This window comes from Suillus clintonianus (assembly GCF_016758775.1).
Source record: "Suillus clintonianus strain FC179 chromosome Unknown DEU56scaffold_40, whole genome shotgun sequence".
Lineage (NCBI taxonomy): Eukaryota > Fungi > Basidiomycota > Agaricomycetes > Boletales > Suillaceae > Suillus > Suillus clintonianus.
Genome location: NW_024539264.1, coordinates 56,958 through 69,739, shown reverse-complemented (window position 1 = coordinate 69,739; position 12,782 = coordinate 56,958). Strand labels below are relative to the sequence as shown.

General features: G+C 48.6%; 4 protein-coding genes across 4 annotated transcripts; 1 reads left to right on the top strand and 3 right to left on the bottom strand.

Annotated features, from left to right (window-relative positions):
* Positions 1-474: 474 nt before the first annotated feature.
* Positions 475-1,656, bottom strand: DEU56DRAFT_948652 (uncharacterized protein; the record flags this gene model as incomplete). Its single annotated transcript, XM_041359088.1, has 4 exons — positions 1,433-1,656; positions 987-1,378; positions 807-933; positions 475-756 (listed from the first exon to the last, which is right to left on the bottom strand). The coding sequence occupies exons 1-4, from the start codon at positions 1,565-1,567 to the stop codon at positions 475-477; spliced, it is 936 nt and encodes a 311-aa protein (XP_041207941.1). The 5' UTR covers positions 1,568-1,656.
* Positions 1,657-4,508: 2,852 nt separating this feature from the next.
* DEU56DRAFT_901683 (uncharacterized protein) lies at positions 4,509-7,208 on the top strand. Its single transcript, XM_041356560.1, has 11 exons — positions 4,509-4,926; positions 4,980-5,059; positions 5,110-5,222; positions 5,275-5,821; positions 5,876-5,935; positions 5,989-6,095; positions 6,210-6,220; positions 6,384-6,521; positions 6,759-6,828; positions 6,893-6,934; positions 6,998-7,208. The coding sequence occupies exons 1-11, from the start codon at positions 4,813-4,815 to the stop codon at positions 7,018-7,020; spliced, it is 1,305 nt and encodes a 434-aa protein (XP_041207940.1). The 5' UTR covers positions 4,509-4,812; the 3' UTR covers positions 7,021-7,208.
* A 140-nt stretch (positions 7,209-7,348) lies between these two features.
* DEU56DRAFT_806447 (Muskelin N-terminus-domain-containing protein) lies at positions 7,349-10,802 on the bottom strand. The gene is made up of 12 exons (XM_041353341.1): positions 10,481-10,802; positions 10,395-10,414; positions 10,332-10,341; positions 10,105-10,282; positions 9,950-10,049; positions 9,213-9,896; positions 8,996-9,162; positions 8,885-8,943; positions 8,630-8,837; positions 8,191-8,574; positions 8,077-8,130; positions 7,349-8,027 (listed from the first exon to the last, which is right to left on the bottom strand). The coding sequence occupies exons 1-12, from the start codon at positions 10,701-10,703 to the stop codon at positions 7,499-7,501; spliced, it is 2,616 nt and encodes an 871-aa protein (XP_041207939.1). The 5' UTR covers positions 10,704-10,802; the 3' UTR covers positions 7,349-7,498.
* Positions 10,803-12,719, bottom strand: DEU56DRAFT_806445 (heme peroxidase). Its single transcript, XM_041353340.1, has 10 exons — positions 12,359-12,719; positions 12,258-12,306; positions 12,125-12,206; positions 11,787-12,057; positions 11,718-11,734; positions 11,598-11,663; positions 11,469-11,546; positions 11,346-11,417; positions 11,213-11,296; positions 10,803-11,165 (listed from the first exon to the last, which is right to left on the bottom strand). The coding sequence occupies exons 1-10, from the start codon at positions 12,656-12,658 to the stop codon at positions 11,060-11,062; spliced, it is 1,125 nt and encodes a 374-aa protein (XP_041207938.1). The 5' UTR covers positions 12,659-12,719; the 3' UTR covers positions 10,803-11,059.
* Between the last annotated feature and the right edge of the window lie 63 nt (positions 12,720-12,782).

The window sequence follows — 12,782 nt, the reverse complement described above, 5'->3', positions numbered from 1 at the left end:
CTCATGCGTTCTTTGCTTTCGATACCAGAGCTGATTGTGAGGCCTAGGCTTACTACGTCACAGACGCATCATCACTTACAGATGCGTCATCACTGCTGCGCCATATGCTGATCCATATATACAGCGCTGCTCACGTAATTAAACTTCTTATCGACATACGCTCTTCCACGATGCTGTCTGCCTCTCAGTGTTTGCTGTCGACATGATGGCCTTCCGGCAGTGCAGAGTGCAATTTTCTCGGATGAATGCCTACTAGCACCATTGCATTTCATGCAGAACTCAGTCCATCAGGTGCTCTATACGTACTAGCCATGAAATTGCGCTTATGCAAATAACAGTCTGGATAACTTGACACGAAAGTATGGCGAGACAATAATGAACGACTACGAATGTCTCCATCGATAGTCAGTTGCATCCACAAAGGTTTCCAAGGTATTTATTAATAACAGTAATGCAGGATTCTTCGGACAGGAACTAAATATGCCTCGTCAACAAATACCAGATAATGAACAAGGACTGCGAGTGAGAGCTAAACAGAAACGCCTTTTTCGCCGAGTGCTTGCCAAGTATCCACACCAGAGCTGCAGCAAATAGACAGCTCCCCATGATGTATGGGTTGTCGATGAAGGTCAACATAACAAGCATATGACAAGCTGTTAATATGACCTTCGTCTTTCGGACAGATCCGAGAAGGACGGGTATGGTGGGGACGCCATCCTTCAGATCGTCTTCGAAATCACGGACATCAGTCATGATCTATAGGCATGATTAGGGTCAAATCATGGGATCATACACTGGCTACTTACTGCGTGGCATGAGCGGTTGACCGTCGACCAAACTATCAGTTGAACGGTACTCCATGGAGACGGTAGCGTGTCAGCCAGATTTCCTGATCCCGACAACACAGAGAGGACAACAGTGTAGATGCCACATCTGAAGAGCATTGGTTTGCACATAAAGCATCCAAGGTAAATATGCAACCGTACCCTCGAATGATACCATTAAATATGGCTTTCATGCCAGGGATGCGTTTGATAACCAGAGTAGGCGCAGACGTGGAAGGTTGGTGCTTGTCTTCACCAAACATCCCGAGGAGACACCTCGAAATCCGCCCAAATTTCCGGAAGCTGATCGGAGTGGTCCAGAGCAAGGCAGGGGCCACGAAGGCTGCCGTGGTGAGGAGGGTCGAAATTGGACATAGAGATAGTGTCAATGCAAGGAGCACAGCGCTGGCGGTAAGGAAGGTTCGTGCATATGCAAACCAAGAGGCGAGGCGTGAGTCGTTTGCGTTATTACGTTCAGACGAGAATTCCTTCTCTTTATCCTTGAGATGGTCAGCACCCATCGCAAGGATATCCGATGTCACGCAGATGATTATCTGCGAAGACAGCTGTATCAGCGATATTCTCTGGTATTAAATCAACTACCATACCGGTCTCCAGTCGATATTTCCATTGGCAGACATGACAAAGGACATAAGTGATGACAGGGCCAAGCTGTTCATCGATATTACGATGGGTCGCAAGAAGAGCTCGTCTGCAAGCTTCGGGATTGTGAGGATTGACATATTACTTGAGATTGAACAGCAGTACTGTCGAATGCTACTCTCTGCCCCCTTTTATACTGGTGCAACCATGTTCCGACACTCGAAGGACTGGCACAGATTAATGAGGTCACCATATCGGTGATTATTTTGGGCGAGATTGTAAAATTATCAACGTTCAACCTGTGTTTTGTTTTTCGAGTCAGCACTCGCGCCCGAAAGTCTCGGTTATTTCAAGTTAGGCTTTGTTAATATCTGCAGGCCGGGTCAAAGCGGTGCGGAGAGAAGTCGCACAAGAAGTAAAGGCAGGTCATACATAGACAATGTCCTAGAAGGGGTTTAGTGGGACTACACGGGGGTGGTCTGTACAGTATGGTCAGGCAAGTACCAGGAACTTGTGTGTTGCGCGGCACTCACATTCGAATATTTTTGGTGTATATTGAAATTCCTATCATTCAACAATTCGTTGAACGTTCCGATTGCCTTCTTCTCACTTCCTATGTGAGTGGAACGATAGGACCGGAGCTGATCTATTCTAGGGAAATAGTTTGATGCACACCGAAGTACCCGAACGCCACGTAGCTGTACTATGTCAGGCGGGTCGGCGCAAAGGGGCGCGATGCTTTGACTCGAAGCTATCACTCATTCTCGACAATGATTCGATGTATTTGCTGCAGGGATGATTTAAAAGCCGTCCGTGATGATATTGGTACCTAATGGTGTTTATACCCGACGAAGAGAGTTTAGTAGTTGCAATCGTCTGACCGTTCGCCTATGTGGAATTCCGAATGCGCATTTTTAGGGCACTGACAGAGCACATGTCGAGGAATGCCACTGGCGCCTTGATAAGGAGGCGGTGATACTGATCAATTAATTATCAAATGTCCCGATATTGTCCGTTTTGTTTGTGATTAATCATCCGCTCAGTGTAAACTCTAGCACGCCGTGTGGGCTCTCTCAGAGAGCGGTTCCCCAAAGGCATGACAAGTTGTCCGCGGCCTTCTCACAAGGTAGCGGGGAAAATGCGTCCGAGTCCAGTATGACCAACATGGATTCACGGATGCACATTCACTGTGCCAAATCTTGCAAAGCGCTATCAAGTACCAAACGCAGCATTTACACAAAAGCGAGTCCTCTATTCCAATATCTCCATCCCTCGAGCAACAGTAAAATTGGTTCAAAAGCAAATGTGTTGATCAACTCAGCAACACACGCTACTAGTAACTCATGCGTCATGACATCAACCTTATCGCACCGATGTGAAAGTGACTCACCGCCACACTAGAAGCATATAAAGATAACCTGCCACGCCGGTGAGCTATGCGGTTAAATCCAGGACGCAGCATACTCACGCAATTTCCCTCAGGACAGTTTTGGCAATTTGACTGGCGCACGCAAAAGAGAGGACATACTCCAACGTCAGCCTCAGATAGTTCACTGAATGATGGGTTATTGGCAGATATTGATGCGGCAGATGTTGACACTGTCAAAGCAGCAACAACGGCGAGGACAAAGGTGAAACGCATAGTTTGTAAGGATGTGATATGGGATCAATTAGATCTGAAGGGGGCAGCAGGAAGACGCCTTGCTTTTATGCGCTAAGTATTGTTCTTCGTGGCTAGGAAAAATAACCCGCCGTGATCTCCTTTCGAACAAATGATATCGCTGCACTGCCAGCAGATTGCCACCTAAGATCTACCTTGCGAAGCAAGGGCTGTTGGCAATTTGGTGTGGAACGATTGGAATATTCACCTGTTGCTCCCACATAGGCAAGCTGGTACTCGTCAGTCCGTGAACTAGGATCAGAAAGTTAAACTCCGCGCGCAACATCTCGGCGTGAGTTGCAAATCCCATGTCAAGATACGGTTGTGAGTCGAATCGAAGACACAGCAACTTGTGTGCTACCTCCAAAGACGATTTGCAGACTGTTCCCGAGAAAATATACCTAACACAGGAGGCGCTTAACAATCCGCTGGACTGGGAGAGCATGCAAGTCCTGAAAAGCGCTGCCACAAACTTCAGTTACAGCATGAAACGAAGGCCCTTGGGCGATAGGCCAGATTTACGATTGCGGGCGTGTCTTTCCACTGTTCGTAATCGACCACCGACTCCGAAGGAAGAACAATCGAATCATCAAAACGAGCATGCAGAAGCTTGCGGCTAAGTACAGAGCTGGTTCGGAATTTGTTGTCCGGAGTCGTCCGATCGAGTCCTACAGTAAATTCAAAAGTTCAGAAAAAAAAAACAGAAAAAAAAGAATTATTCATTACCACTAACTAAGACTATGCACGAGCTCTCAAGCACTCATTCCGACATACATTCATTGTAAACTTGGTTAAAATGTGACCGCCGACGAAATTCATGCAGAAACCGAAAAATATCGTACCAAAGTACTGGCTGATGATGCCAGCGGCCCAGCGCTATCGACCTGTCGGATAGTGACAAAGAACAAGAGCTTTATTATGAGGAAGTAGGCGTCGAAGACGAGGAAGTGGTAGGTAAAGACTCCTCCATATGGAAAAGGAATTCTTGACCTCCGAGACCTGCAGGAGTTGCGCAGTGAGTTCAAACTTGCTGTATCATTGGATTTCGGTCTATTGTAATTTGTGACATGCTGCAATTATTTAGACGAAATTATTGAGAAGGATGTCATACTCACCCTCAAACTGCCCCCCCAGGCGTTTTCGTCACTGGAAGATATATACCTCGGGCACTGAAGACAGATCACGAAGGTCTGTCGTGAAGCTTAAGCTTTGCCATGTTCGGCTCGGAAATGAAGACATTATGCATGACTGTAAGGTACTCACGTGATGTGACATGTAAAATTTCTAAAACGAGTTGTAAAAAGGACCGCAGGCTGCAGCTGGTGACCGGTGACCGGTGAAGTCGCTGTTTTCAATGATCTTGCTCCAGCACACCAATATCGTTGCCGATAGCTCTTTCGAAAATTGTAGTAGACAATAATATCCCAAATGTACATGTAAATACTACGAACAAACTTTTAGAAAGAAAAAAACAAGTTATGGTAAAGTGGAATACATTTCAAAATGTGGTGGGTAAAGGACCGGTCCTATATACTATACCGCATTGTGTATACTTTATAGGAAAACAATGTGGATTTAAGTTGTGGACGCACCACAGAAGCCACATCGTACCCGAGGGTGCCACAGCCCCCACTTATTTACGTCCGACCTCCTAAAGTAGATCCCCAACTTGATCCAGAACCATACTCTTCATCAAACTACCCATTAAAAACCATACTGCACAAAATGAATGAAGCACCCCTCTCTCACGTACCTCACTCATACAACAACCAAATCCCAGCCATGGATGAAGCCACACTTCGCAAGCTCTCCCGCGCAGAGCTCCAAAAGCTAGCCAAGGTATATTTTCTTGCGTTTCGTGTCCTGAATGGTGGTCGCTGATATGGAATCAGGAACACAAAGTGAAAGCGAACATGAAGAGCGTGGTGATCATCAGAGAGTTGGTGAAGCTCTACGAGGCTGTTCCGCTAATGTACGTTCCTTGCTTCATGTTCGCTATAACTGGTCCTGACCATCGTTCAGTCAAGACGAAGACAGCGAAGAGCCTCCAAGAAAGAAGTCGAGAATAAGGGGAGAGAGTCCCTCAACTGCTGGGCCTTCGACAGGAATCGTAGACTTACCAATGGATACAATTGGTGAGCCTGTCATGCCTCGTGTCGCAGTGCATGGAACCTAACACTTGGCTAGTTGATCGTCCCATCATCAAGGAAGATGCCACTTCGCCCGGCCTGGTTCTCGCAGCCGGAGAGGCTGCTGGCAGTGCTGCTGAAAATATAGCGGAAAAGTTGCCGAGCCTTTCGCCGATACTGGAAAGTCATGCTGGGCACCCAGCTGCGGAAGATAACTCTGGGGATTCGGATTCCAACCTGTCCTACGCAAGTTTGGGGCAGCAGGAATACTACAAATCACCCGTCAGCTCGCGTGCGGGAACGCCCCCGCCTGAAGAGCCACAAATGCTCGGCCGGGCTGTAAAAATCATGAATCAGATCACAGCTGACGACCAACGCGTTCTCGTCCAGATCGCTGCTCTCCGGCAGCGAGCAGCGACGCTTAAGCAGGAGGCGAAAAACGTGAGGGACGTCGTACGCGCCGAGAAGGGGCGACGTGAGAGATTAGAGGCATACTTCGCGCACTGGAGGCAGATTTCGCCCGAGTGGCCAAAAGATTGGCTATACGAAGAAGGCGAGGAGGATCAGTTACGGACAGAGCGGGTGTTGAAGGCTACGAAACCAACGTATGTGGTATGCAGTTCTTGACTTGCTCGTGTTCCTAATCGCTTCGTTGGTAGGCTACCGTCCACAGGGCCAACAGGCCCACCCACTTTGTCTTTCGACGGAAAAGACGCACCGTGAGTTTTCGTTCGCAGTTTGTTTGTCCGACTCAGCTGACGACGACTATCAGGGACTCACATATGGCGTTGAGGCGTCGTCAACTGCAGCCACGTCAGGAAGCTCGTGAGCAGGAGAATGGGGCAGCGGCTGCCCCTCCTACAGAAGTCGAGCAGACAGGTGAACGTGCTAATCGCCTGCCATCGCCGCAGAACGGAAGAGCGGCAAAACGAAAAAATTGCGCCTAAAGCATCTGCGATTACTATAGAAAAAACTTCTGTACCCCGTCTTCAGTCGTTGAGTTGGTGTGCGGTTGAGCGGCACTGGTAGCTAGGCTATTTCCTTGTTGTGGGTCTAATTTTATACATAATATAAAAGGAAATCAAGGAGCAGTTGTACATTTTTAGAAACTATCAACGATGATGCTTTTCGTATAAAAACTCATCCTCCATCACCTCTCCGGCATAGCCAACGCCTCGTTTGAACTTTCGGGTTAAGAAAAAGGAAGAGCTCAGCGATAGCGAGCATGGGGCAAGCATAAACAAGAATGCTCAAAGCATTCGGTACAAAGTGCAAGGAAGTGATCCTGCGCACGATCCACGCATTGTTTGTCTTTCGCTCACGCGTCCCTCGAGGCCTCCCGTAGTGAAAGAATGCATCATCCATCGGCTGCCATTGGGACTTCTACAATAAATATTCTTGCTCATCGTTGACGACGTATCAGACTATCCCAGTACCTTCTCATTTGGATCTTCTACTATTCAGTCAATGTTGTCAGCCCTCCCCTGATCTTCACCACGGCGTGCCGTTATTGACGAGTCCCGACTCCTTACACATTCAAAGCCACGGGTCTGGTCGCGCATCCAAGTCGTGCTTCCGGCTCTTATTCTGGATGCCATCCGCTTCCCGAGATGTATTTCATCATAATCCTTGGGCTGCATTAGTCATACCCAGAGGAAACCAAAGCTTGATTTGAGCCGCATGGTGCACGGACGACGCTGGCGAATTTGCAGAGATGAGTGAGTCTCTAGTCGCCCCACCTTTTCCGTCCCTCACACTCGCTTCAAATCAATTGCTTGCAGACCTTGCAATTGATCCATTATGAAGATCTCGGACACGATGAGAGTTTTACAGGTTCACAATAAATAATTCAAGGTCTCTTCTAAGACCTGGCTTGAACTGATCGCACAACCCATGAATGAAATATACTAAAGCTCACTACCCAAACGCAACGAAATCCCGAATAAACATAAACTCGCCCTTTTTGTCAGCCATGAACGATAAATTCCTCGTCGTGAATTGTTGAAGTTCGGTTGCTTCACCGGTACCCATGCATGTGAACATGTGAACGTGACTCTGAGCACTGGGGTTTGCTGAAAGTACTTCTGACAGTTACTTCATCATGCTCATCATCGAATTGTCTGACACAGGGATTTTCATCTCGAGGTTCAAGCCCAATAATTTTGATAATATGCCAAGTGTATGCGGCCTCCACAACAAACCTATCAAAAACAACATACGCCTCAAATAACTTCAAACCGACAACAAAACAAAACAAAAATGTCAATCACACACCACCAACCTCATATCCCATCCTCCGCATCAACCATATCCAAAAGCGATCCCATAGGCTGCTTCCCATCTTCCCCCACAAATTGCAACAAACTCTCAAACACCTCCGTGCGCTGCCTAAACCGCTCGGGCGAGAGCGGCTTCGTCGAAGCATCCCGTAATGCGGTCTCTTCGGGATCTTCTTCCATCGAAAGGAGTGCGTACCGCCGCTTCTGGCCACTAGAAGCGACAGTGGCTGATGTACTTGCGCCAGGCATCTCGTCGTCATCTTCATCATCTAGTCGACTCGTCCAAGCCTCATCGGGCGTGTTTGGGCGCGAACGTTTTTTGGGCGGCTCTTCAAGGGTATCGTCTTTGGGTGTGCCTGTAGACTCAGTGGAGCTGTCATCCGTTGTAATCGGAGTCGAGAAGAGATGTCCTAGGAGTGCTCTGAAAACGCTCGTCTCCTCGGGGCTTTTGTGGTCCACCACCGCAGATACTTCAGTTTGTAGAAAGCGCAGCGCTTTTACTGCGGGTTGCTCTTCGCACATCTCTCGGAACCTATCCATAGTCAACATAAACCCGCCCCTTGGAACAGCTCGTAACTTACTGCTGTTGTCGAATCTGGTACTTTGCTCGCCTGATAATTTCCTCATGTGCAGCTCTGAAGAGTAACCCCACACGCCATTAATACCATAGAGCAAAGCACAACAGCACTTCTCACCTCAATAGCTTCATAGTCCAAAAGTCATCCAGCCTCGTCTCCTTCAACACCCTGCTCGGACGATCCTCTTCACCACTCCTAGGACGCTCCTCATCGCCACTTGCCTCTACTTCCGGCTCAACATCCTCCGCCGGTGCACTCACCTCCCCCGCATTTCCGCCATGCATAAACACGCGTTTCTTCCCCTCATCGTATACCACTTGATGCGCATATCGCGGAAGAGGAACTTCAACAGGCTCCCCGCCCTCCTGTATCGGTTCAGGCAATATTTTCGTCCACTTTCCAGGCTTGGAAGGGTGCGTGTACTGATACACCCAATTCGGCGTGTCGGCGCGTAAGCTAGTAAGCGCAGAGGCGGGCTGCGCACGAGTCAAACCACAGAATCTAGATGCGATGCTTTATTTAGAACAGCAAAGCAAAACCAGGATCGCCCACATACACATAAATCTCCTTCAACCGTCCGTCAATGATCGCCCGCTGAGTGAAACATGCATCGGGTCCCCCACTTGTGCTGAAATTGCTGAACAATTCCGTGACTGTGTTGCTCGCGATGTCGTAGGCGTACATGTCGGACAGATACTTATCATCGCGCTGCCCTGCGAAAATAAAAAGGGTGTGCGACATTGTGTCAAGAACCATCGAATGGCCTGCCGTTCTTCAGTACGCTGGAAGTAATAACATGAGACGAGCTTACCAAAGCGGGGTGAGATAGGCGGCTGCACCGATGATGACATTGACAATGCAGGTTGGGGTCTGCAGATACAATAAGAATGACAAAAAGACTGCCAAGAATGACGATGCTCACTGTAGGAGTTTCCATTTGCTCGTGCGGACGTTGTAGCTATACATGCCAGAGTACTTTGGCGAATCCCAATCCCCATCGACCACTCGGCCCCCAGAAACGTACAAGATTTGCGCCTCGCAGTCCATCACCATTTGATGGTCGAAGATGAGTGGTGGGCCACCGGAGGCCTAGCATCATTGGTTAAGAACGTAAATGAAATATCAGCTCTACTACTCACCGCCGTATCAAACGACAACAGATCCCATTTCCCAACATCCAGTCCTCGCGTATGATATCGGAAAAATTCCGAGCAGTACGGAGTGGACCTCGACCCATCCGGTATCTCACCCGCTCTTCTTAACAGTTCCTGATGTTCTTCCGGCTTCAGAATATCCCCATCGCCAAGTCGACCCAAGAGATAGATGCACCCCGACTTCGTGTCATATACCATCTTATGACACGACCTAGCGATGGGCCCGTTCTTCTCGGCAGACGTGCTATGGCTTATCACACGCCATCGCTCAGCAGTCACGTCGTACACCCAGAAATCGTCTAGGCTTTTCTGCCCGTCCCAGCCTCCGAGGAGATAGATTAGACCATTTTCGGGGTCGAGTGCCATTGCGTGGCCACCGCGTTTGCTCGGTGCATCGCCGTCCGCGTCCACGCCATGAAGACGTTTCCACTGCGAGTGTGGTTGACAGAATTGAATATAAGCATCCAGAAGGCCGGCTGAAGATGCTTCCAAGAGACGGGTCTCGGAATCGGTCCAATTCCCTTGGAGAACAAGGCTCGAGTGCAGGGCTGTCACAATGGGGTGCTCGACCTGGATGTTCGAGCGCGCCAATATGTTTTGATAGGGTGTCAACAATCTCCGCTGCCTCAAATGCTTAAGTACGTGGCGGAGCACTACGGTTTCTCGGTACTATGGTTGTTTTATTCAGCGAATATGCGCATGTAAAAAGAATTTCAGCAAACCTCCTCGTATCGCGAGCGGATGTTGTCGATGTATAAAGGATCGGCTGTGCCTGAAATAGAGACATACCAGATCGAAATATGAAAGCTCATCCCATGCGCTCTAAAATCCCGATGCACAAATTAAACAAAACAACGAATACAACATGCCCACTCACGAAACTGGTACGATCTTGATGAACCGCGTCGGAAAGTAGATACCCTCGCTATTCACATGTTTCAAAGGAAACGTTTCGTATACGGTATCGTCCTTGAGCTGAGTGTGCAGCGCCTGGACCATATGGTGCGGATTCAGGCCTACGTAGACCCTGAACTCCCTCATGTTGCATGGATGTTCTGTGGGATCTGTTCAGAGCCTGAATGTCGGAGGAGTGAGCTCACGTACTCCTGTGAAACTTCATCCGCCAGACTTAGTTTTCACATCGATGACAAGGTTGGTCGGCGTCACCTTTCCAAATGTTATGCTCTCTTCATGTCATCAAGAAAGGGGTACGTCAGCGTGGGCGAGAGAGTGAAACGCAGCGGTTACTCAACTGATAACACTGAGCGTTTCTAACTTCAGCATAATCCATTGCTTCGCTGTGGGCAATTGCTGCGCGCCGCTCCATCTACTTGTCGGGTCCTGCGGCGTGTCCACTAGTATGTTTTCCGGAACGTAGTTCCCGCTGTGCTCCGAGCATCCGGCAATGGCGTAAGTCATGGCCTGTGCAGGAGGCATAGTTGGTTGGCTTGAGGTCGCCCAAGTGGCAGACATCATGTACAGTTTAATCTTCGGTGAAGGTGACTAGTTGAGGGTGGTGTGAAGAGTGTCACTGAATAGAAAGGTTCACAATGTTCGACACGTTGGACACCGTTGAGAACGGTATTGTGTTGGCAAGTCGTCAACAAATACGTACGCTGCGATGTTCACATGATGAGATGACGGATTGATCAACAAGTAACTTCATCCCAGTCTAACCAATTATCTACGAATGAAGCACCTAAAAGTCAATCCGCCAGACGTTAGTACGTATAAGGTACTGTACTTATAAGCTCAAGCTACTGTTGTGCTCCTAAATCTATCGGTAAGATGAAGCAAGGTAACATAGTCTACTTTCCAGGATAAATTGCTCTTTAGGACTTCTGGTCGTCAACAGTCTGCATAATCCAAGCATCGGATGCAACAAACTGCTGAGTGGGGACACCTAGCTCGAGGAGCTTGGAGAAAGCGGCAGAGAAGCTGAAAATGTATTAGGGTGTGAATACGCTGATGACGAAGTAACGCACTCCTTGAAGAACAAGTCAACATCGTCAGCGTAGGCCTTCGCGTACTTCTTGAAGCTCTTGTCCTGGGTAAGAACGTAGTCGGTTCTGAAAAACTTTTAGTCATTGTTGACAAGGAATACTCAAAGCGACATACGGGAGCATCATAAGCGACTTGGTCTTCTTGTCCTCAAGCTGCTTAGGTCCGTTCCACTTCCTCCACACCCACCTGTCCGAACGACACGTCAGCACTCTGCCCAAGAATGTGCTAAGTGCTTACTTCTCATCAAATAAGAGCTTGTAGTAGTCATTAGTGAACATGGTAGGAGAGAAGGTCCAAGGTCCATCGAAACCAGACCTGGATGGAACAAAATCAGTAACAGAAAGCAAAATACAGCGAAGGCTATACCGGTCAGTGTGGCAGCGGCCAAGAGCATGGGCACCGCAGAGAGCAACGATTTCTTGGTCGTTGAAGCTACAGGTATTGCGTCAGTCTCTCTCAAATTATATCACGTGAATCCCGGCTCACCCCATACGGTAGAAAATCTGTCCATGAATGTGTCAGCTCGCATTTGAATTGTAAAATAAAACCACATACATCCCGGATATGCGGTGCGCCTTGGGAGGCGTCAGGAAGACGGCCATCAGGGGGTACGTGTGATTCAAAACCATCAATGCGACCAGGCCTCCAAGGAACCTTTGGGCCAGCCATCTCCTGGACAGCAGCGACACCAGCAAGCGTCCACAAGTCACCGTAGCTGATCCAGCTAAATTCTTGCTTGACCTTCTCCATCAAATCACGGGCGACGTGAAGACCCGCGTTAGCTCCGTGGAGAGATTCGGGCTGGAAACGCATGGTTGCGTAGTTGCTACATTTCGGTGTACCGTTACGTCAATGATAAGGCGACTTCTAATCGGGAGATACGAAAAACTGACCTTCCACCAGTGCCAGTAGCCTTGTCGTATGTGCCAGATGCATGCCACGCCAGGCGGAGAACCACGGGGCCGAAAGAGCCATCTACGAGCAACACATTGAGAGCAGAAACCAAACCAGGCGCAAAATACTTACTATCGTAGTCACCAGCATCGTCAATTACCTCGGCGATGCGGTTGTACACCTAAAATAAAATAAATAAGCTCCAGCGACTGCACAGAAAGGTCATAACGAACTTTTTGGTAATCTTCCTTGGTCGGGACAAAGTTTGTAGCAACCTTTGCCGACTGAGCTGCAGACTTCAGCGCAGTAGAAGTCGATTTCGCAGTCTCCGAGGATGAGTCGTACAAGTAGTATGCGACACCACCGCCCAGAACGACAGCACCCAAACCAACATAGAGACCAGTGTTGGACTTGGCCGCTTTGGGTGCCTCCGTCGAATACTTACGGAAGGAAGAGGTGCGCAACTCAGCTCTCCTGAAGGAAGCAGACAAAGCCTGCCTACGAAGTGGGGCACGAAACGCAGCAAAAGACATGATGGGGGGATAAAGCGAAAAGTTAGATGTGTGACGAAGAGTGAGACGCGCTGAATAATATATAACGTCAAATCACGCGCCGACCACGCTGGCTTGAAGAAATATAATCTCTGTAAGAGTTTAC